The sequence below is a fragment of the Spinacia oleracea genome, chromosome 1 (assembly GCF_020520425.1).
Source record: "Spinacia oleracea cultivar Varoflay chromosome 1, BTI_SOV_V1, whole genome shotgun sequence".
Classification (NCBI taxonomy): domain Eukaryota; kingdom Viridiplantae; phylum Streptophyta; class Magnoliopsida; order Caryophyllales; family Amaranthaceae; genus Spinacia; species Spinacia oleracea.
The window spans coordinates 108,359,332-108,384,626 of NC_079487.1; the positions used below are offsets into that span (position 1 = coordinate 108,359,332).

General features: G+C 34.3%; 3 protein-coding genes across 3 annotated transcripts; all 3 read right to left on the reverse strand.

Moving 5' to 3' along the window:
- Window positions 1-3,421: 3,421 nt before the first annotated feature.
- Window positions 3,422-6,783, reverse strand: LOC110786791 (uroporphyrinogen decarboxylase). The gene is made up of 6 exons (XM_021991372.2): window positions 6,481-6,783; window positions 5,849-5,970; window positions 5,061-5,171; window positions 4,731-4,919; window positions 4,157-4,282; window positions 3,422-4,068 (listed from the first exon to the last, which is right to left on the reverse strand). The coding sequence occupies exons 1-6, from the start codon at window positions 6,599-6,601 to the stop codon at window positions 3,553-3,555; spliced, it is 1,185 nt and encodes a 394-aa protein (XP_021847064.1). The 5' UTR covers window positions 6,602-6,783; the 3' UTR covers window positions 3,422-3,552.
- Window positions 6,784-8,958: 2,175 nt separating this feature from the next.
- Window positions 8,959-16,360, reverse strand: LOC110786792 (5-amino-6-(5-phospho-D-ribitylamino)uracil phosphatase, chloroplastic). The gene is made up of 11 exons (XM_021991373.2): window positions 16,186-16,360; window positions 15,983-16,090; window positions 15,612-15,680; window positions 15,063-15,167; window positions 14,163-14,217; window positions 13,554-13,627; window positions 11,933-12,016; window positions 11,705-11,845; window positions 11,396-11,461; window positions 10,884-10,993; window positions 8,959-9,293 (listed from the first exon to the last, which is right to left on the reverse strand). Exons 1-11 carry the CDS (start codon window positions 16,294-16,296, stop codon window positions 9,125-9,127), a joined length of 1,092 nt encoding a protein of 363 aa, XP_021847065.1. The 5' UTR covers window positions 16,297-16,360; the 3' UTR covers window positions 8,959-9,124.
- A 5,745-nt stretch (window positions 16,361-22,105) lies between these two features.
- Window positions 22,106-24,592, reverse strand: LOC110786743 (high mobility group B protein 2). Its single transcript, XM_021991319.2, has 6 exons — window positions 24,353-24,592; window positions 24,103-24,261; window positions 23,865-23,952; window positions 23,668-23,757; window positions 22,728-22,766; window positions 22,106-22,634 (listed from the first exon to the last, which is right to left on the reverse strand). Exons 1-6 carry the CDS (start codon window positions 24,427-24,429, stop codon window positions 22,518-22,520), a joined length of 570 nt encoding a protein of 189 aa, XP_021847011.1. The 5' UTR covers window positions 24,430-24,592; the 3' UTR covers window positions 22,106-22,517.
- Between the last annotated feature and the right edge of the window lie 703 nt (window positions 24,593-25,295).

Consider the following 25,295-nt stretch of genomic DNA (forward strand, 5'->3'; position numbering starts at 1 on the left):
TCTTTTTTGTTGCTTTTTGGTTGTTAGAGGGGACGGGGCGAAATAATTAGACAGTCTATTATCTAACAATAATGAATTAAGACATCATTATCTTGATAGGAGACACCAATTGGAGTGGAGTGGAGTGGAGCCATCATAGTCGTTGGACGTAGCCTGCTTTAATATATTTCCCCATACTACTGGTCAATAATAACATAATTAATTATTTAAATTATATGGACATGAAAGAACAAAAGTACATGACGCCATTTATGAATTTAATTAATATTTAAGGTTTATTTATATAATTAAGATACATTATCACCTTATTTTAAAGTACATTGAAAATCATGATCGTGATCATATTGGTTGCTTACTGTCCCCAATATTATTAAAATTAAAAGATCTTGTATGTATAAGGTGTATAATAAATTTATTGTATATCGAAATAATTTTTACCTAATTTTTTTTGTAACTTTTGTATTATGAAAAAAAAGTTGATGGATAAATACTTCAAAGATTAAATGGTTACCTTTCTATATTATTATTAGTGATTTTGAAGGAATAATTTTTATTAAAATAAAAAAAAATATTAGAAAAAAAATACTACATCCGTTTCATAAAAATCATTACAATTACTATTTGCACAAATATTAATACAAAGGTGGAAAAGTTGCTTAAATATAATACGAAGTAAAATATAGATAAAGTAAGATAAAAGTGTAAAAAGGTAGGCGAGTGTAAGAAAAAAAAGAATAAAGTAAGATAAAGTTATGGAAAATTGTAAATATTGTGGGTAAGAAGGGTAAGTAGTAAATTTTCATGTCAAAAAATAGAATAAAGCAAAACGTAAAGATCATTTTGAAATGGAGGTAGTAGATAACTTTTACATATATAAGAGTAAGTTTTTAAACGTATTAAGTTAACTGTTTTTACCATGGTGTACAATATTAATTTATTGCATATCACTTTTAAAAAAGAATTTGTGTATTCAAATTGGGCAGCTTACCTTGTTTGAAATCTTTGAATTGAAGAAATGATTTATAAAAAGAAGAAGAAAAAGATAGGAAAGACAAACGAAAGAGAGAAGTATTTGAGGGTTTAGATTTCCGTTGCTATCACAAAATTTTCAAATTAGAATTTAATTTGATTTCGATTGTTTTGTTTATGTTAGTTTTGACTTTTTTGTTGTTGTCGCGGTTTTATAAAATTATAATTTTAAGATCTAATTATAATTTTTATTTTTTTGGATTTATACTGTAATTATAGAATGACTATTTTTATTACTAAATTAATTTATTAATGAGTTTTTAGCCAAAGTAATTAAAGACTTAAAATATTAAGATAAGTTACTGATTTGAATCTCTCCTCTCCATTTATAATTGACAAGGCCTTGTAGCTCCACTCGGATCAAAGAAAAATTATTGTGAATTTGAGATGCCTTGGACATTCCTAACTTTGAAAGGTTAATTAGTATCATTCATTTCCATTAGTGTACTTCTCTGTCTCTCGATCGCTCTCGTTAATTAGTTAGGTGAGTGATAAAATATCTAACTTAGTTGCTTAAGTTGTATTCAACTTTATACTACAAAAGTCACACAACAAGTAGGTCAATATCATATGCTCGTGCTCCTTTGAAATTATTTGGACATGAATTTTATATGAACTAAGGGGGCTGTATAGTGTATAGTTGTATACAATAAGACGGAACAAGTCGGCCATTATTCTTGAATAATTATAAATTTTTATGTAAGGCGATTTTAAACAAAGATCGATATCATTTTGGTGTCATATAAGTTAAGTAATGAAGCCAATTATTTAAGTACTGGAACCAATTAATTAAGCACCGAAACTAATTAATTAAGAAAAGAAACCAATTAGTTAAGTAATCAAAACGATCTTCTCGGTAAGGCGGGCTTACAGAAAAACTACTGTTGAAAAATTGGCAAAATATAAATTTATCTTTTCCCATGTACATAAGGTAATCCGAAATGTTCAATAATAACGAAAACTCTTGTCAGCATTACGTAATTTCCGTGTTCTCGTTTAGTTGCAAGTTTGCAACCTTTCTATTTTGAGAATTTTTTTTATATAAAATTGCAACCTTTTAATTTTTGACAATTTTAGCCATTGACTTTACCAAAGTACTATAGTACATACTCCGAATTGAATAACATGCATTACCTTAAATTACATATGGAAATGGAGGCATGAATATAATTTACTACATATCCACTTGTATTGTAAAATATGGGGTTGAATAGTAAAGATTACCACTAAAACCGAACCTTTGAATTTTTTTTTTTGTTTGGTTGCGAATGAGCCATAAGGGCAAAATAAATTACAAATGAGGATAGGGGGATTCGAACCTGAGACCTATTGTACACAGGCCCTCAGTCTTAACCACTAGGCCAAGACATCATTGGTGAAACCTTGGAAATATATGCTTCTACGTCTACTCCGTAAAAATTACAATTAAAACCAAACGTATGAAACATAATATTTTTTTTTCTTTTTCTGTGTGAACATAATTTAATTTCATGGCAAGTGACAGTTCACAGTACTATGTGACACATTTTGGTTTATGTAGCCGAGCTTGTCTTTCGATTTAAAGAACTTTGATATTGATATTGATATTGATTTCAAGTGTTGGACCGGGAAACTTAGATTAGAGATTGATGAAAGCTCTAAAAATAATGTGAGGGTGAATTTCATCATAAGAACTACGTAGTAATTAAAGGCCCTATTTGGTTCATTATTAGTAAAGGAAAGGAAGAGAAAAGAAAGGAAGGGAAAAGAAAGGAAAAGAAGGGAATTTTATTTTCCTGCGTTTGGTTTAAGGGAAAGAAATGAAGGGAAGAAAAATGAAATATAACTCACAGTTTTTTATTTTCTCTTTCCTTCCAAATTCCTCCAATTTTGGAAGGAAAGGAAAGTGAAAATTTTATAAAGGAGCTTTCCTTCCAATTCCCTTCCTTTCCTTCCACTTCCCATATAATTATTTGTACCGAATACATGAAACCTTAATTTACCTTTCCTTTCTTTTCTTTTCCTTCCAATTCCTCCCAACCAAATAAAGCCTAAGGGAGAAAGTGATGAAAGATGTTTCAGAAATGAGTTCCTAAACCAACTATGCTTCACTGCTTGGAGAGTAGAGATAATAGTTTTTAAGTGGGTAAGCTTAATACTTCATATTCTTGATCGCCTCATCGGCAAAAAGGACAGTAGAGCTAAAACTACCGTTGCGCCACCACACCTTATCCAAAGCTCGTACGAAAGGTTGCAGTTTGGGTAGATGGGTGCTGTGTCCAATCATATATTCATATCGATGGGTGCTTCGCATACATGATACATGTACTTCGTATATGATTCATGAATAACGAAGAATTCATGGATGCCCAAGTGACAGTTCAGGCAAGTCTAATATATTTGGCCAGAACTATGACTAAAAAATTAAACAAATTCTTCCATTTTGGTGCACATTGAAAATACACAACTCAGTAAGTAATATACTAGCTCAACAAAGAAGAAAGAATTATACTGAGAGGTACCTGAATAATAATGTAGATATTATTAGTACCTAATGCTCTTGGCAACCTCAAAGAAATGAGCAACATTCTCTTCCGGTGTACCTACAACTATTCCATGACCTAGATTTAGAATGTGCTTCCCTCTCCCGGCTTTTTTCACTGTATCCATTATTCGACTTGTTATGAATTCTTTTGACCCAAAAAGCACACCAGGGTCCACATTGCCCTGCACTGCAATATCAGATCCTAACCGTCTCCTACCTTCTGCCATGTCCACCGTCCAATCCAAGCTTACGACATCAACACCTGTTAGGGGAAGCCGTTCTAGCAACCCACCAGATCCACTAGCATACAGTATGATTGGCAGATTTGGATGTGTCTGTTTCACTGAATCAACTATCTGCTTCAAGTATGGTAAACTGAACTCTTCAAAGTCTACTGGGCTGAGCTCGGTTGCCCACGAGTCAAAGATCTGAACAGCTTGTGCACCATGGTCAGCTTGATATTTGACGTACTTTGCCATAGATGTGGCGAATTTCTGAAGAAGAGCATGCAAAACCTACAGGAACAACATCTAAATGGTCAGCCAAAGCGGAAATTTTATATAAAAAGATGCTAATTTGGAAAGCACACTAAGGTTAGGTTACCTTGGGTTGAGAGAAAGCAAGTCTTTTAATTTTGCTGAAGTGCTTTGATGAACCACCTTCAACTACATATGATGCCAGAGTAAAAGGAGCCCCAACAAACCCGAGAACTGCAGCCTTGTTGTCCACCTGAGGAACAGAACTTGCAGATGAATATGCTGATAGATGTATTTATTCATGTCTCATAATTAAAATGCCAACATATATCAGATTCCTTCACAACACCCGATTCGTTAAACAAAGAAAAGAAATTGCATGAGAGAAGCTAAATGTATCTCCAAATTAGTTTTCATAAGCTCTAGCCACTGTGTTAAGTGCTAATTACATAGTATTTCCTAATACACTACCAAATGAAATGGGCTAGAAAGTGCCCATTTCTACTACCTCCACAATGTCGAAGAAAATATTTGATCTGTGTCAAGAATTCAAGATTCTGTCAACATGAATTGCCACCATAAGGGTTTAATAGGTTAAAATTCTTATGACAAGAAGTCAAGAACATAAATGAAAATATAATAAAAAAGAAAAATACAAACAAATTAAAATGAATATAGGAGCAACGAGGAACATGCAATACCTCCTTTCGCAAAATTGTTAAGGCTTCCCCAACATATGGAACTGATTCCTCGGGAACAAACTCTCTAACCACATCAACATCTTCCTGCGTGCGTAGAGGATCGAATATGACTGGACCCTTTCCTTTCACAATGTCAAAAGGTATATTCATTCCAGCAAGTGGAGTCAAAATGTCTGAGAACAATATAACCTGTCAACAAAGCACAATAGTCATCAGTATACAAGCAAAGGCATTACAGGTTATTGTATACTGTCTAGGTAAAGGTTTTAGAAAGTGACAGAGATGTCTGGATAGGAAGGCTGGACAGTAATATTAGCAGGAAGAACTTACACCATCAGGCTTGAAAACTTTCCATGGTTGCAAGGATATTTCTACAACAAGATCAACATTTTCTGATCTTTCACGAAACGAGGGATGCTTCTCACAAATAGCTTGGTAACTCTGAAAACACGAATTAGAATGAAACCTAGTTACGCATCAGGTATACATCATATCATTCGGAAAACAGGCCACATCACACATATCACGAGGAGCTTAAGACAACAAGGAATATATAATACAATCCTAGTAAAAAGATGTCCCATCTGATGTTATTCCATAGTTCTTTTCAGGCCACGTAGTCTTTTAATTACCTAGCAGCTAGAACCAACATACTTTCAACCTTCTTAAAAGGTTGATCCTATATGCTACACCTAATATATAATACATATCTGATGCTGACTGTCAAATCTTAGTTCCTCTAACTTCAAAACCATGTCATTTATAGATGTCTGTCATGTTAGCATTACCCGCAGTACATCAGTACATGTAACAAAACTAAGGCAATATTAGAGGTTTGATTAATCTGCTCAAGAAGGAAGTCTTATGCGGAAGTTCCATGATGGTCATGCTAAACTAACTAATTATCTTTACAAATGCATGTGTAACCAGGTTGTACAAGATATCCAGGCATGAAAATGAAAAGCAACATTTTGAGATCCAAACAATTGGATTAACAAACTACTCCTTAATAAGCATTCCAACAACCACGACAGAGATGACAAGCCATATCCAATCAAACAGAAACAGAAACTAGTAAGAACACACCCCAAAAAACAAGAGTATGGTAATAAACCTGCCTTCATGTATCTCCCAGCTTGCCTCATCAGCCAAACTGGGGGTCTTTCAACATCCAACCCTTTCACAGCATTTAGCAACAAGGGTTCAGCTGTAATGACTCCTTTTGACTCTGCCACTAAACCTAAACAATACAACAACAACAATGTCAAAGCCTTAATCCCAAATTCCCAATCGGTAAGTCCTGCTGCATGAACCAGAGAATCTATATTCATAGGTCGTCCAAAAAGATCTATTAAACCATAACAGTGATCACCCTATCACAGCAAAATTCATTACATTTTCCCACTGTAAATTAGAACCATAATCCAGAAAATATATCCATTAACCTAAACAATGATCAACCAAATCATCCAAAATTCAGTCCATGTTCACTATAAATTAGAACTGTAATCCAGCAAGCATATCAACAAAACCCACAATTAAAGAATCCCCAGTAAATTAAATTCCAATTAAACAAATCGTCTTTCACTAAAAACTCGAAGCAAAATTTACCCAAATGAGAAATCAACAATTACCCAAAATCCCAAAAGTCAAAAATTCAAATTTAGCTACAAAATTAGTACCCATAAGCCATTTCTGCATGAATTAAGTATAATGTAATAAATTAAAATGAGATATTTAAGAAAATTACCACCAGCAGAGCACTGAATCGAAGAGGGTTTAGAATTTGATAAAGATGAAAGTCTTGAATGGGAGATAGAATGAGCAGAGAAGGATGATACAGAACAGCTGCCACCATAGATGCACGACATTTTTAAATTTTTTGAGAAATTTCAACAATAAATTTTTGCAAGAAAAATTCTGGGTATAAAGCTTCAGTTCATCAGAGTTTTGTTGGGAAAGTCTCCCTCTTCCTTGGTTTGAAGGGAGAATCCGGATAGATAAGGTAAAAGGAATAGCTGGATTATTACCAAATCGGTTGAGATAATGAATAGTTACATCAGTTTTCTTTGGCTTGTATCCTGATGCGGAAGATTCAGACCCGTGAAGGATTGCGGATCGGATACGTTAGTTCGGGATCGAGCTCATCATAGACAACCCGAATCGACAGTTTGGAGCGTTTGGGCAGAACCGGTCCGATTTTGCAGCCCGAAATTGATGTTTTGATATAAAATTCAACCCGGTCCGAAAAGCCCGTCATTTCGTGACACCTATTATTTGCTCGATTTTGGCCCATCTTCATTGGATAGTAGTAAAGGTATACGAAAAACCAAAAATCCGAAAAATCCGAAATCCGATTCAGTATCCGATTCGAAAAAGTGGGTATCCGAAAAGACATGGTTATCGATTTGGGTACCCGGTCCTAAATTCGGTTATTGGATATGGTTATGGATATCGTTTTACAAATAACTGGTATCCGATAACGATTCAAAATAAGTTGTTTTTTTTAAAAAAAAAGTTTTCCCAATTTAATTTTTTTTTTCTTCCCAATAGCTCAAAATCCTAAGTGTTAATAATTAACGTATAATTTGAGTAAATTGTAATTTCATTTTTAATGTAGTCAAAATCATGTGCTGATGTTGGTATTTAGTGTTGAATGATATTACAATAATCTAGTTATGCCATGTACACTTGAGTAGAACTTAGATTGTGTGTGCTTGCGTCCTTCAAAGCCACAAATGATGAAGTCTGATGTAGAGGAGGATGATTGGCAGGAACCATCAAAATTGAGTTTGAAGGTACCCTGGGTGGATGGGAAGTCGGGAACCATCTGACTAGCAAGGGAGTGGGGGTGGATGTAGTGGTGGTTTGAAGTTTGGTAGAAGAAAAAGGAGTACCTCTTAGTTCGTGTGAGTCTATTATTAGGAGTTCGATTATCTAAGTTCCCAATATTTAAAGGCAATTGATGCTTTAAAAAAAGTTGTACTTATACAAGAAAATGAGAAATTTCCCTAAAAAAAAGGAAAAGAGAAAGAGAAATCGATCAAATACTAAATTTTACTTAGTAAGTACGTTGTATTTCTTCTTACGTATTCCCTCCATCTCTTAATACTCGTACCGCTTTGACCGGTATGGAGTTTAAGATACTTGAATTGAAGTATTAGTTTAATATAGTTAGTTGATAGTGGAATATTTTTTTTAATATAGTTAGTGGAAAATGTGTAACGGGTGGGGAGTGGTGAGTGGGGGTGTGAATTTTAAATGATTTTTGTAGAGAGTAGAGGTGTATGTGGGTTAGTAGGTAAGTGTGAGAAATAATATAATATTGGTAAAAAAATTCATTTATAGAAGCGGTGCAAGTATTAAAGAACGACCCGAAAAGAAAAGCCCTGCGAATATTAAGGGAAGGAGGGAGTAGTGTTCACTTTACAATACAAGAAATCCATCATATAGTACTCCCTCCGTTCCTAAATACGTGTCCACTTTGGACATTTACACGGTAATTAATAAAATTGAATGGTGTGTAAGAGGTAATGATTAGGAATGTTTTTTTTGGGGAAAGGAAAAAATATATAATTGTTTATTAATAAAGTATATATAAAAGTGGATGTGGTGATTGAAAAGTGGTAAAAGTGTAGAATGTGTAAGAAAAAGTAATAATGATTTATAGAAAAGTGGGAAAAGTGTGTGGAAAAGTGGGAAAAGTGTATGGAAAAGTGGGAAAGGTATATGTCCAAAAATGGAAACTGGACACTTATAAGGAAACGCTATTTATGGAAACTAGACACGTATTTAGGAACAGAGGGAGTAATTACTTTTGTCTTAACGAATCTCGTGTTTCTGAATTGAGCTAATCTCGTGTTATCGAAACTTCTGCTGAATGTCACAAAAGCAAGATTTGAATTATGATGATGTTATCATCATGTAGCAAATCTCATCTTATCCACCCACAAGGTTTTTAATTGGATACCTCCAAAAACCACATTCCCATAAATTGACAAAAAAAATAAAAAAATCGATGGCTTTGTCCCTTCAAGATTATCCCCGTTACGGATCGACTAATACAGAGTAGATTCTAGTTCGAAAATAAAATTCAGGTTGAATCGTTTTCGAGTTGATTTTCAAGTCAGATATATGTTGAAATGGAATCTATTGTTGCCTAGTTCAAATCCCTTCCCCTAGCTTCATTTAAAAACAAATGAAAATGCAAAAAAAACTGTAACAAATCTGAAAGCAATCTGATAACAATGAATAGATTAAAGAAACATCGCGTTTTAATTAAGACTACATTGCTAAGACTTGTAATGTACATTGAACAGCAAAGTATATACACACATTCTACAACATACAAGACCTGAAAGAGAGGGATGGAAAGTTGAACAGAATGAGATTACTCAAAATATGGTGTCAATAGTAAGCTTCCTTTTGGGGGGAGTTTTCTCTACAACCTGCTTCTGCAAATCCATGAAATCAGAACCCTTGTGTGCAAATAATCTCCGCAGATTTATAACCGACAGCTCGCTGAAGTTGGCCACTGCAAGATCAGCCTGAACCAACTCATACCTGCAAACACCAACATCAATCCTATCAGGTCCAAAGTTATTCCTAGCCTCTCTAAGGCTCCGTTTGTTCAACGAAAACCATTTACAAAGGAAAATGATTTTCCATGGAAAATAATTTCAAGGGAAACATCGAAGGAAAATAGTTTTCCTTTGTTTGTTTCCTTACAAGAAAAAAAAATATAAAGAAAAAGAACATGGAAGTGGAAATGAGAAGAGAGAAAATGAAATGTAAGGGATTAGAGTGAAAAGTGTGGCATTCCTTCTTTTCTTGGGGAAAATTCCACCCTTACCAAAACAAACAAAGGAAAATGGGAAAATCAATTTCCGGTAAAGTGCTTTCCATCAAAACAAACGGAGCCTAACTCCAACTCTCCTATTAAGTATTAACTTTACTGTAACTGCGTTGGGCAGATATCAAACACCTTTAATGGATACGATATGTCAGATACTTCTAAAGAGTCTGCCGTATGTTAAGAATCCTAGTAACTTAGTAGTCCACAGTCTCGCATAGCAGTAGATTTGTTTATGTATAACTTGTTTCTGTTCATTTGAAACTAGTAACCACATCTGAAGGTATAGAGCTGATCTGGGAAGCACGGACACGCCATTGGGCTGCCGTGTCCCGTGTCCGACACGTATTGGACACCGACACGCCTTGGACACGCAGAAATATGTGTCCGACACACGGGAAATCACATGTCCGGTTTTTTTTTTTGAAAAATTAGGACACGAGACACACGACCGGATACACGATGGACACGTCTTGAATACATATTTCAATATAAATTAATATTTCAGATTGCTATCTCTTTTTTACAATTCCTTCGAAGGTCTCCTGAGCAATCAATAACCTTCATAAATATAGATCGGATTCACAAGCCACCATGACATTAATTACAGTCTCCTTTGTGGGTTACTCCATCCATCATGCATGTGAATATGATCTTATGTTTATGAAGGCTTGGTGTTCATTCACAACAATCTCCGTCTATTTTCTAGGAGGAGTGAAAGTTATTACAAAGGAAGAACACAAATGAGGGATGTGAGAGGAGATGATTATCATGTCATTTTATGTAGTATAGTTCAATTTTCTTATTTGAATGTCGTTAATAAATTTAGTTACTTTTTGCATTATTTTATTAATGATTTTAATTTTCTTTGATATAATATACTTCCTCCGTCTTTTAATACTCGCAACGTTTGTTAGTTGCACACATGCCAATGCACAATTTTGATCATTTATATCTTAAATTCTCTTTATGCAAAAATTATAAAAAGTTGATATTTTGAAAATTCACATTGAGACGAATCTAACAAGATCCCACATGACTATGTTTTATCTTATATAAAAAACACTACGAATAGTCAAAGTAGATTATATGAATAGTGGCAAAAGTCCAAACGTTGCGAGTATTAAAAGACGGAGGAAGTATTATTTTAATATTATTATTTCCCGTGTCCCGTGTCCGTCATTGTTAAGATGGCGTATCCCCGTACCCGTATTGTGTCCGTGTCCGTATCCGTTTTTGTGCAACTTAGGAGCTGATACTACGATAAAATAAGAAGGCATTTCAGTTTTCATGATACTTACGCAGGGTGAGCACCAATTAGCGCTACAGCCATCATTGTACAGTTATGAGCAGCGGTTACACCTCTTGGGTCATCCTCAAACACCACACACTTTGAAGGTTTCCTATCCAACTGCAAGAAAATTATAAGCAGTATAAAATATTAACTTAGTAACTTAGTATAAAATATTAAAAACTGAATATTTTGCTAATGCAGAACAAGAAAGTTCTTTATTGTCCTAAACTAACCATAAAGTTAGTAACTACTGTAGAGAGGAAGTGCTAGTAAAAATTGAAAATGGGCCTAAAATATCTCGAAAGATGAGAAACTCGTTCAATGAGAACAAATACATTTTATTCAATATCAGTTCTGGAAAACGGGTTTCCATGAGCTGGAACTCTGGAAGTAGAGAAAGATAGACCAGTTTATTGTGTTTGTTACCTCACCACATAAAAGTGAAGATTTCAATTGCAGTGGCTAAACAAGATTTGAAAAAGTAAAACAGAAAAAGAATTCAGTACAGAGAATTCCTACCTTCACTGCTGCAGAGAGAAATCTATGGGCAATGGCCTCCATGCCATCTTCTTCACTCACTATCGCCTGCAATTCCAAAAAGATATCAGTTGCAAAAATGAGTTTGATTTTCTTAAACAAGTGCAGCTGTTTAGAAAAATGACCAAAAAAGATGCCCCAGAAATTTAAGGTGAGAGATATAAACTCCTCATAGGAAACATACAGTAACCACTAACCACTCCCAACTAATCACTGCACTCCCAATTAATCAACCATTCCTCATAGGAAACATAAGAACCATCACCATACCATAAAAAAACAAGCAGGTACCTGAAAGTATTTCTTAATTCCCATCCTTTCCAGAGTTTCAACCATGTTTATTCTGTCAAGACTTGAAACAACAGCACACGGTATACGAGCAGTTGATACTGCCTCCAGCCATTCTTCCACACCTTCCAAAGGTCTATCAAGCTGAAAAGATGACAAAATGATGAATATATAAAGGTGGACGGGCTAGAGCAGAATCTCCCCCCACCCCCCTAAAAAGATAAAACATACCTTGAGAAGATTTTCATGATATAATTGTGAAAGGCGCAGCTTTAACAAATCTACATCAGTTTCTGATTTCTCCCACTGCAGAATCTGAAAGGTAAAAGAATGTTAGTATTTTACACATCAATCTGAACAATTTGGATTCCCCAAGAAAACATTGCAAGAACTTGTATTTCCTCCCCCCACCCCAGCTAAGTAAACAAATGACATGAATGGGGCAACCCAACCCCACGACTAATAGGTAGATGCTCTATTAGAGAACACACCAACGGCAACGCCGTTACTAATTGCAGCCACAACGATGAGGCAAACAAGTAACAAAAGCAGATCTTTTGGCTGCTAGCAGCTATTATGAGTGGCAAGATTCCAAGATGTAAACTTTCTGGCTGCTAGCTGCTATTATGAAGAATTTGACAGCAAATTAGACCTCATTCACGTATATGAAGTATTTCTTTGAGAGAGGAGGATATAAAGCTTAGAGAAATTAGAGAATGCAACCTTTTCAGTTTTCCCTGATATATTGACTTCTCATGCAGATTGTCCAACTTAAACATTAATATGATAGGACGATAGTATCCCTATATCAAATTACTTTTCCTCCATTCTATGCTTGATTTGAATCCAAAAAGTTGCGAAACGAGCATTCAATAGATCATACATAACCAGAAATTATCAAGTCCAGAACACCACCAAATTCCCAAGAAGAGCTTATATATAGAACACCACCAAATATCAAATGCCAAGAAGTGCATAAACACTAATACCACAAGAGGGGGAAACCAGACCATAGGAGATCCTCTTATGGACGTTTTTTGGGACAGACATGCGCGTCTGAGGAAGACTTGTGTATTGAAAAGTTGTGAACAACCTCAGTTTTCAGATGTTTCAACAAATTAAAGAATTAGAAATTCAGGCTGGTATTTTCAGGACTCTATATAAGCATTTTTCAGGGGTTATGTCCAAACTCTGAAAGTTTCAGAAAACCAAAGTTCCTGGAAGTATGCATCTCCATAGCTCAAGCCTTAGGCTCCGTTTGGTAGGGCGTAAAACGTTTTCATTGTAAAATGATTTTCCATGGAAAACATTTTTCAAAGGAAAACACAATTCCAAACTAGTTTTCCTTTGTTTGATACCTTAAAGAAAAATGGGAGAAGGTGGTGAAGATTGAGGGGAAGAAAGGAGAGGGAGGTAAGGAGGAAAAGTGGTTTCCCTCCCTTTCAAATGGAAAAGGGTTTTCCACCTTTGAGGGAGTCATGGAAAATTGGGTTTCATCCCTTACCCAACCAAACAACGTAAAATGATTGAAAAGGGGAAAATCGTTTTCCATAAAAACGTTTTACGCCCTCCAAACGGAGCCTTAGTGACAAAACCTAGTAGGATCCACTACAGGCAGGGCTAGGAGATAGATAGTCAGACGGTTTTCAAAAGCTCAAAGACAGAGACGAAACAATTACTCACTTGTTTTAACAAGGAATTAGAAAATGACTTCTACCACTGGCTACTGACAAAGTTAACTTGAACTCAATAATTTAGGAGATACTGAAATAAACAATTTAGGAGATACGAAACAACAGTGCATTATAATCAGCATCTATATAGAGAATAACATCCATTATAAATCTCCGACCTTATTCAATACATGATCAGGACCTGCGTAAAGCATCAGTCTTTGAGTACCAGCATCCTCAGGAATTTTTCTTCCTGCAAAGAAGTAAAACACAGAACAGGAATCTAATTAGAATAGCACCCAAAAGAAATTACTGACGTAAGAGGAGGAGGGGCATCATGAACTCAGATATACAATACCCTTGGAACGTCAATATTTTCATAATAGTATCAGAATGTAACATGGAATTAAATGGCTCTCAACATCTTGTTAATGCCTTGAAAAGTGAGAAGTAAATGGTGGAGGGTTGGAACGGAAGGGAAGTACGAGAGTAACAGGGAAGAACATGTAACCAGTGAAACTATCTGCACATAGTGTTTTTGATAGGGAATGACCACGGGGAAGTGAGTAAATTGGCTACGTTGTTGCTCCCAGATAACATGATCTTAAACATAACTCATTATTTATTATAAACATCCATTACAATTTATAAAGGAGGACGGGAAAAGAATAAGACGCAAGTCATCTTCTCTCAGAACTCAGAAGTTCCAGATTAATATCAACATTATCAAGCATATACATTTAGCACTAGTGACATGGGATATCTCACATAAAAAGCTATGTAAATACCTTCTTCAGTGGCAAGCTGTTTCCAAGCATTCAACTTCAACGCTCGAGTATCTGCCTAAAACGTATCGAATTAACATTAGGTTCGCAAAATGTTGAAACAAGATAGGTTACAATAGGGAATTACATCTATCACTAGCAGTTGTATCAACTTGATCGCAACATGAATTGGTAGTTCTATCTATTTAACATTAAAGTTACCAGGTATCTATTTGAAACAAAAAGTCTTAGAACAACTATGTCACTACATATTTCACGAAAGTTTATCCTGAATAAAAAACTTAAAGAGTGTGGAATGAGGCAGCAGATGATCTCGGAAGCACAAAAGTAGACTGTCTGCATCAACTTCAAGTAGTCACTAATAGACAACAATGAGGTCTTTTTTAAAATAAAAAACTTAAAGAGTGGAATGAGGAGCATAAAAAATGATCAAATTTCTATAAACCATGATACTTCAAGAGAAACAAAACAGTAAGAGAGAACCATGCTAAAATACATTGCATTAAATGTTGGGTAAGTTGCTAAATTTTCTAGCCATATCTTGTCTCCTTTCACAAATATAATTCCATAAGCGTTAGGAAGAGTCAATCACAATTTCGTTCCCAAGGGCTACAAGCACCCAGACTAAATTTCCCTTTTGTTGGATAAAGAAAGGTTTCCAAAACTAACTTGTTAACTACGAACCAAAATTCCATATACCCTGCAACCAAATTACCTTTCAAAACCAAAAAAATAAAAAGTCCACATACTCTCTGATTTAAATCCATCACACATTTAATGCAAACCTATTTTTAAGCCAACCAACTGTATCTTAGTTCTAACATTAATTCAGTTAAAAGTGATGATCGACGGTCATAGACATTAACAAGACAACAACAAATAAATTGAAAGATGGGAATTTACCAGAACATTGTCCCAAGAAAATATAAGTCCAAATGCTTCATCGGGTTTCATAGCGTAGCGTATTCTTTTAAGAAATCCCTCTTGCAATTTGTCATTCAAAAAATCCTAACAACAAAGGAAACAGTATGAGCAACTCATAATTCCTTAGGAATAAAATTCAACAAAACTGTGTAATATCATCAACCAAAATAACAGCTTGTTTCGTAAGTGGCAATGAGAATAGATTTGCATGTAAATTTGCAAGGAAAATCATATACTAATGCCCCATGGTAATGCTTGTTCACCCAAGGGTATCTATTATACTACGTACTTCATAAAAGTTCAATTATCATCCGTTACCACTTTTCGAGCCTCGGCAATGTATGGCCATAGCTCCTATATAATCAAATTGCATTACCATGGACACCTAGGATGATATTTTCCTTGCAAAATACACATATAATTCATTCCTATTACCGTCATTTATAATCACCTAACATTCCGGTAGTACTAAGCTTCAATTACATACATCAAATAAAAGTATGTTAAATATGTATGCTAATTGCTTACCACATCAACTTTTAAGGGACCATCATGCCTGAAAGTCTCAAAACCCTCTCCATATTCAGCTCCAATAGCCTGATATCCCAAAATTAATATTTCGAATTACCCAAATAACATAATACAAACGTAAGTAATTACATATCATGAAAATTAAAATATTCATTTACAATAAACCCAATAAAACAGTATCATAAGGGAGTAGATTTCATAAACCCAGAAACCCCTTTTGAGAATTATCACACTAATAACTCAATAAACCTCAAACTTTTCAACTTTTAATCAAACCCACAAATAATCATAACCTAATTTCCCTAATTTAACTGAAAATCAAACAGCCAACCATTAAAGTATAAAAAATAACAAAAAAAGAAGCCTACCTCTTCCTTAAAATATTTTTCTGGAAGAAAAGGAAGGTCATTGGGATCAAAATTACAAGCGTTTCTAATCAACAGGCGCTGCTTAATTGGGTTCTGGCGCTTGCATATCTGTTTTCCAAAAAGGTTGAACAAAATTTAGACAAATTAAATTATATAAATACAAAAAGGCAAACGAGATAATAATGAAAAGAGAACAGATTTACCGGTAATTTGAGATTGCTGAGAAATTGGGAGTCGGATAAACTAGAAGAAGAAGAAGAACAAGGTCTCTTGGGAAGTAAAGCAGAACCTCGGATAATATTGCAACAGTCCATTTTTGCTACTCAACGATTCTTGGTGTTTAACATTTTTATTTATTTTACAGATTTTCGACCTCTCGAATACATTTATTTTTATTTTTATTTTTATTTTCCCTTCCTGCTATAATACGGGTTGATCCGTTGATGTACGTGATACAGTAATTATTAATATATAGATAGGTATGCACCCATCTATATATGCATATGCAGTGAAACGACTGTGTTTCATCAATAAGAAATCACGCGCCTATATCACATGCTCATTTTCTCTCTCCTCTAACCTCTGCCCATCTTCTCTCACCATTTTCTCTCTCATCAAAACCTCTCACTCTCTTTCCTCCATTGATGCGCCATCGTCGATATGATGTGCTCACTCTTTCTTTCCGCCGCTAACGCCTACTCCGATTTTCTTCCAACGTTGCCGACGATATGCCGTCGAAAGCCGATCTATTACTGTTCTTCGTCGATCGCGACGCTTGAGAGGCTTCCTACCTACGACGATCTGTTGACCAAATCGATCGGAGATTGCTGAAGATTGCACCGTCTTTCGGCAGAGAGGCAGGGCTTCGAACCGTAGATCCAAGACTTTTTCTCGTTCTCGCATTGCCATTGAAGGTAACTCATACTTTTAAGTTTTAACCATCTCCTTTTTTTTCTTTCCCACAATTTATGCGTTTTTATGCACATTAATCTCACCTTTTTTTTCTAGCTTCATCATTTTCTCAATCAATCTCTCGTATTAGTATGGCCGCTTCATGTTTGTTTTGATCAGATTCCTTAATTTATTGTTCAATTGATTTTAAATTTCAAGTGTTAAAATAAATAAATTAATTAATTTTGTTGACTGATTTGGCTTTCATCTTTAGTTATGGGAGTGTTGCAAGAGGGAGAGGTGTGCTCATGGTGCCAATAATATTTTGAAGAAAGCTATATTGATTGGAGTGGTGTGTAATTTCTATTTCTCTTTCATTTCCTTTTATTTTTGTCGATTAATTTCTTATTTTTGGTGGTTGTACTTGTGATAGTTATTGCTATATATTTATTCACAAATAATAACATTTTTATGTGATGTTCAGTTTTTAAACTCTCGTTTTCAAATTATAAAGAATCATGTTCAATTTTACACAAAATCATGTTCAACTAAATTTAACTACATTTGTTAATTTTGATATTGTTGTTGTTGGTGGTATTGTGGTTAGGATTGTTGTTATGTATGATAGTTCACAAATAATAAGATTTTTGTGCGATGTTTAGTTTTTCAACTCTCGTGTTCAACTTATAAACAATCATGTTCAATTTTACACAAAATCATGTTCAAATAAATTTAAATTGTAAAATTAATATATGTTCAATATTTTTGTGTGATGTTTAGTTTCTCAACTCTCGTGTTCAATTTATAAAGAATCATGTTCAATTTACACAAAATCATGTTCAACTAATTTCAACACTTTTGTGTGATGTTAATTATTTTTATTTTTTGAACAATATATGATGTGATTATCTATCAATTATGTTTTGCACCAAAAACATCTATTTAATTATGTAATTTGTGTAATTGTGAAATGTTAACTCAAGTTGCATTGCTTAACTTTTGGTTGTGATATGGATTAATTTCATTAATCATAGTAATTATTATTAGCTTCATCTAATTTACGTTGATAATATCGTTGAACAAATATTTTGTTCTTTTAGAAATGATTAATTTGCTACTTTGTTAGGCTTGATTTTGAGTGATGTTCAGTTTTTCAACTCTCCTGTTCAACCTATAAAAAATCATATTCAACTTATAAAACTATAATATGTTCAATACTTTTGTGTGATATTCAATTTCTCAAGTCGTATGTTCAACTTATACAAAATCACGTTCATCTAAATTTAACTTATTTTTTAAAAATTTAACTTATTAAACTAATATATGTTCAATACTTTTCTGTGATGTTCGGTTTCTCAAGCCTTATGTTCAACTTATATAAAATTGTGTCAACTAAATTTAACTTATAAAACTAATATATGTTCAATACCTTTGTGTGATGTTCGATTTCTGGGTTTGTAAATTTAAATTATTGTTAAAATATTTAATACTCGATTCTGGAGTAAATGCGTCTAAATCAATAATAGGTGACTTTTTTTTAGTTCCTAAAAAAAATCACATATTATTCATGGTTATGTTCAATTTTTAAAACTCAATGTTCAGTTTTAGAAATTTAATGTTCATACTATGTTTGATATCCTGTCAAGTTCATTTTTAATTAAAAACAGATGATCATTAATTCTTTACTAAAAGATCATTTCAGATTGTATAAGCATGTGTTCATTATTCTTTACTAAAAATTGGCACTCTCTAAATATTAATGTTCAGTTTATAACTCATCATGTTCAACTTATAAAAGATGATGTTTATAAAAGACGATGTTCACAAATAAGAACACTTTTGAGTGATGTTTAGTTTTTCAAGTCTTATGTTCAACTTATACAAAATCATGTTCAACTAAATTTAACTTATAAAACTAATATATGATTAATACTTTTGTGAGATGTTCAGTTTCTCAAGTCTCATGTTCAACTTATAAATAATTATGTACAGAATCATGTTCAACTAAAGGCAAGCAACAACAGTAATAAGCGAATGTTTATTATTCTTTACTAAAAGATAAAAAGTGGCGCTGTCTAAATATTGTCATGTTCGGTTTATAATTCTTCATGTTCAACTTATAAAAGATGATGTTCACAAATAAGAACACTTTTGTGTGATGTTCAGTTTCTCAAGTCTCATGTTCAACTTATAAATAATCATGTTCAACTAAATTCAACTTATAAAACTATGATATGTTCATAAATAAGAACAGTTTTGTACTTTTGTGTGATGTTCAGTTTCTCAAATCATATATTCAACTTGTATAGAATAATGTTCAACTAACAACATTATGATTTTTCTGCAGGAAGGAAAAAGTTAATATGAATGCGCCAACAAAAGAGAAAAAAACGATTTAGAAATGGAAGATGTGGTATTAAGAGAGGCTGCAAGAATTGAAGGCGGAAGCAACAAGAAAAAAATTATGCAAATAAGGAAGCCGATAGAAAGAGAAGAGACCGGTGTAGCGAAAAAAGTGGAAGTCGAAAGGAAGCGGAAAAATTAGAAGCATATAGAAAAAGAAAATAGGCAGCAACAACTAAAATAGAGGAAACATATAGAAAATTAATGACATGTTCATTAAATTCCTTTAAATGTCCATTTTTTTGTTTATTATGTGTGCTTGCAGCTTACTCAAATAATGAGATATTTTTTTTGGAAAACAAGCGTGATAAAAAGTTTTTTTAAAAAATGAAATTTAAAAATTTAAATTTAAAATTTAAAATTTAAAATTAAAATTTAAAATTTAAAACTGCAAATTAAAAATATGAAACAGGAAGGCTGAAACTTTCAAAACGAAGCATCTGAAACGCATATGCATGCAAAATTGCATGCATACCTATGCAGCCAAAAATTTGGGCGTGATACAGTATCACATGTGGATAATGTGACGAATCTTTGAGATTTTGGGGTAAAGACTCGAGAGTTTATCCTTAATCTCTGTTCTACCTAACGATGGATGTGACGGGCCGGTCCGGGCCAGTCTTCTATTTGAACGGGCCCGAGCCACACCAAGGCTACTTGTATCGTGCCGTGCCGAAATTTTAAAAATGGGGTTCAGGTCTATGTGTCCTCATGCCGAGCCGTTGTGTCTAACTGTCTAACCCATTTATTAAATTTACAGTGTTTTATCGTGTGACTTGCTTTTCAAAAAAAGTACGTCCCAAGCCCGCCCCACGAATTCATGCATATGTCGGGTCGGGATCTTTTCGTGCTGCGTCGGGCTTCTGGCCGCCCCAGCCCACATCCAACTTTAATTCTAACACTACGGAGTACGGATGAACGTATAAGATTTGTAACGGATGAACGTATAAGATTTGTATTAGATCTTTGACTCTGTGGTGTCTGTATAAAATAGTTATGTACTACTAAAGTGTTAAATTTGTTTAAATAGAAAAAAATATTAATTATAAAAAAATCATTTCAAGCAAAACACAAATTCTTATTTACAAAGGATGTACAATAAATATTGTACACCGAAGTAAAAGTTAACTCAAAATATTTAAAAGTTAAGCTTATATGTGTAAAAGTTATCTATTTTTTTGTGATAAATTTTTTCATTTCAGTAAAAACATATTTCTTCAAAACCACTAATAATGTATAAAATTAATCATTTAATCATTTCTATCAACTTTTTTTTACTAATATAAAAGTTAATCAAAACTAGGTTAAAGTTACAAAAAGATGGGTAAAAGTTATCTTAGTGTACAATAAATTTATTGTACACCTTGTGCGCGCAAGACCTTTTGCAAACAAAAATGATAGGTCTTTCCATTGATCTAATCAACTACGTATTTGTTATGAAGTATAAAATTCAAAAAAAGTACCACACGTCCACACACATCCTATACCTAAACGCTAGTTCCTTGTAGAAGTACCTCGTTGGACCTATTCACATATGTCGGCCAACAAGTAACTCATTTGTGAGGTGGTTCCCGCCCATCACGGGCGCCTTCAAACTCAATTTCGACGGTTCGTGCAAGTCCTCTTCAGCGGCAGCAGGCATTATTATCAGAGATAAAGGGGGAAACGATCTTAGCAAAGGCTTTTAATTTAGGAGATACTCAAGTTTTTATGGAAGAAGCAATGGCTCTTCACAAAGGTGTTCAAGAAGCAATTCGGCTAGGTATTCAGAACCTTCAAATAGAGGGTGACAACCTTCTAGTCATCAACGCTCTGAAAGGTACCTGAAAAGTCCCCTAAAAGCTTCAAAACATTATTCAAGATATCAAGACACTCCTTCACAGTCTTCACAGTGTTCATATCCAACACGTCTTTAGAGAAGCTAACAGAGCTGCGGATTGGATTGCTAATGTAGGTCACTTGATTGTTGAGCCCATGTGTATTATCCCTAGTTCCAGCCTGAGTTTAGATGACATTGTTACTAGTGATTACTTAGGAGTCACCATCGTGCGGAGGGGTTCCTAAGCTTTTTTCTTTACTTTGTAAAAAAAAAAAAAAAACTCATTTGTAGTTTTTTTTGGTTCGAATGACCAATAAGGACATTACAATTTATATGTGTGAGTTTACGACCTATCATGTCATGTTGATAATATATACATCTTCGGCGAATGGACTGATCTCACGCGAGAGTTTGCATGGGTACCTCGATGGGAAGCATCCCTCCCATTTGAGATTTTTTGCATACCCAAGCCTCGAACCTGAAACCTTGATTAAGGATCAAGAGGTACTTAACCACTCTTGTCAACCTCAATTGAGAAAAAGATGTATTGCTACCACATGCCTTTGTCTTGTGTGTTTGATGGGCCATTGCTTGGAACATGGTGCTCTTTGTGCTATGAAGTATTTTGTATATTTCCATGAAGTAGAAGATAGTCGTCCTGTTATCGTTTTGGGTCAATTGAAAACAACCTCTCTGCAATTACAGGTGTAAGATTGCGTACGTCCGACCCCCTATCCCGCTTGTCGCGGGAGCCTCTTTAATGCAATGATGTAATGATAATGATGATAATGATGATGAAGTATTTTGTATATTTTAGGGGATGTGAAAGGAGCATTTTGTTCGGTTGAACTTATGCACAAAGTACACGGAAGAAAACGAGTTTGAGAAAACTGAAAATCCAAAAGTATATACAAGGTTGTGAAATTGATTCTCTCCACAGGCATAGTCTAACAGTGCATACAGTCTTAAGATAAAACTATTTTAACTCGTGTGTTTGCCTTTTCAAAATATATGTGGCGATCCAGTCTTGGAAATTTCAATAGACATCAACACACCACTGCTTAGACTTTCAGTACAAAATGGAGTACTAGGCAAAAATTTACAGTGGGCCCGAACTTATTCAAAGCCTCAAAAGGGCAAAATTGGAGTAAAGTCTACCCACAAAATGACCCAATTACTACTACTACCAATCACTAATTACTAATTTAGTAGTACTCCGTACTTGATTAGTGCTAATTGCTAAAGCATACATCAAAAGCCAGGGAAATATATAGACATCGATCAAACCCTGTACATGAATTCCTAGACTATACAATAGCCAAAAAGACTTGCCTTGGTGAAAGTAGGTTAAGCCAACCGAAATCCTAAGACCATGCATAAGCTTCTTTTGATATCGGATAAGCCAATCCTATCTACATCAATCTAGCCAAAAAAGTTGTTGTCCACATAGCAGAAACAGCTTTGAGCATTAGGGCACCATTTGCAATTCCACACGTTGAAAGGTTCTTCGTCTTCTGAGTCATCATAGTCGTCATACTCCTGATGACCAAGAGATAATGGAAGAAGTAAGAATACAAATGTACTTTACATAACCATAACCTACATGATCCAAGTAGAGAAAAGAAGGAAAACCTGAGTGCATTTCGCAGAATCTGCTTCATCATCACCTTCCTGCATACACCATTCTGTTTTTAGATGATTGTAAAGGGAAGAGTAATGCAGAAATGTACCAGGGAATTTTATGACATATAACAGCAATTTTAAGTCATGCTAAAACTCCCTTCAACAGTGAAACATGTTAGACTCCTAGACTCAATGCTTTGTTGTTTCTGACAATGGTTTGCTGATAGTGGTTTAAACACTGTTGAGTGTTGAGGTATTACTACGACTCCATAAGCTTCCAGAAGACAAAACTCAGAATGTCAGTCCAGTCAAATGAAGAACTCAGCACAGAATATAGAGTTTAAACTTTGAAACAGTAGTTCCTGAACTGTAATGCAGTAATGAATGTTCGGAAAATGGTGTTTTCTAGACTTATCTCATATGAGTATATGACTTCATGATATCAGAGAAGTGAGATTGTCAGATTTCCTCATTAAGTTTCTTAATCATTGTTGCTTGAGTTTAAGTGAAACCCAATCAAGTAGTTTCCTTTTACGATCTAACTTACATACTACTCCGTACTATACTAGATTAATAGAACTTGTTTATAGAATGAGTTAGCTGCCCGGCATTCTCATATTGCCTCAACAAACACACCAAAAATGACAAAGAACATGCCCCCACCCCCCCCCCCCCCCCCCCCTATAATTGCCATCAGAACATCTCATATATGAGTTTGAGACATGTGAAACCATTAATCTTCATATTTATCAATATCATTATCATGCACTAGTTTGAAGAATATTCACTATTTAATTTATATATAATTCAACCTTCAAATCCCATCTCTATTTAAATCTTAGATTCACACTAAAATCACAATCTTTCAATAAAATGAGAACTTTAAAAGACGGCTAAACAACCACTTTATAAATGGAACTGGTATAGCTAGTTTGTTCAAAATACTTACTTGAGACAACGATTGAATTTCTTCTTCATGTATGAGTTTCAAATAAGCATTTTCCACTTTTCGAGCCTCGGCAATGTATGGCCATCGCTCCTATATAATCAAATTAAGAAAATATCTAAGTTCAATTTCATCATAATTCCTTCTTTTCAGGAATCCACACTATTAATTACAAAGTACTTCATAAACGAATCATATACCGTAGTTGACATTTTCTTCCATTTCTCACAAGCTTCACGACTTATCTCAATCAAGTCTCGACCTTTGAAAGATTTTGAATAACTTTCCCTGGAAAACCCACAAAAGCCAAATCCAAAACCATAAGAATTCCAAAATTGAATAGAAAAGATAACCGAACAACAAATTTCAATATTCAACAGTCACATCAGATAGAATGTAAATAGTCTGAAATTGAAATAAAGATTAGTAATTAAGTACACGAAGTAAACAAAAGGTGAGCCGGGTTGCTCAGAAACGTTGTCCTTTTTGGGAATTGAAGGCTTAGGATTCTCTTTCAATTTCTTCACAGTACCCTTCTTCATATTGCACTCGTGCATGTCCATCAATGCTACTGCCACAGAACCTCCACATTCATCACTGCACACATACAAACCCAGAAACAATTTTTAATCGGAAAAAAGTTCCTTCAGAATCAACTAAATAAAAGCATTTTGGCGAACACAAATACCATTTGGTGAAGGCGCTACCGTCGGGGGCGCGGCAAGGCGGGCGAACCCTTTTGCGAGATCTGGGTGGGTTCCCCATTGAAGCTGTTAAACAGAAGAGTTATTGTTTTGAGAATAGTTTAATTAATTTTTAGATTTGCTTAATTTTGTTATTCGAAGAGTTCTATATGTGAGAATGTGAGAAGTGGGAAATTTAATTTTAGCTGAAATTTTAAAATTTCCCGGGAAAAGATGCTTAAAGTAGCGCCAAAAGAGTCAAAAATATTTATTTTCTGGAGAAGGGTGAAAATGGAGTGGAAAGCATGTTGGATTTTATAGGCACACGTGCGGCAAGGTGAGTGGAATGACAATGAGCAAAAGTACTGTTTAATTTTATGGGCACGGCACGCTTGTACGGGATACATTAGCATTTAGCAAAGATGAACTTTAGGTAATTAGGTTTGGTATTTCATAATTGGATAATTCAGCATAATTTCAGCCTGGATGATCATTGAACGTTGCTGGTAAAGAATAACCGGAGAAGACTAAATTGTCTTGTATGATCAAAATTATGGAGTATATTTTTCTGGACTTTGATTGTGCATATTTTACTATCTTCACGGTTAGTCAAGAAATTGGTATTTGTAGCACTTTTTAACAAGAGTTAAATATCTTGTAAAATTGTACGGTGTACTCTATGCGATTCTCTCTCTCGACTTTTATTTCCCAGTAATTTATAATCTAATAAGTTGTTACGTGTCTAACATGTTAGGCGTTTAGAGATATTCATTCTAACAACCACAAAATGTGAATCGAGTTTGATTTGCAATAGATAGACCCTACTAACATAGTAACATGAATACATGATCGATCCACAGGGCACCAATATAACAATCCCACATTTTTTTTAGTTTGTGCTGGTACATGCTATTAATTATTGAAGTGTTGATTTTGGTGAAGGTAAGC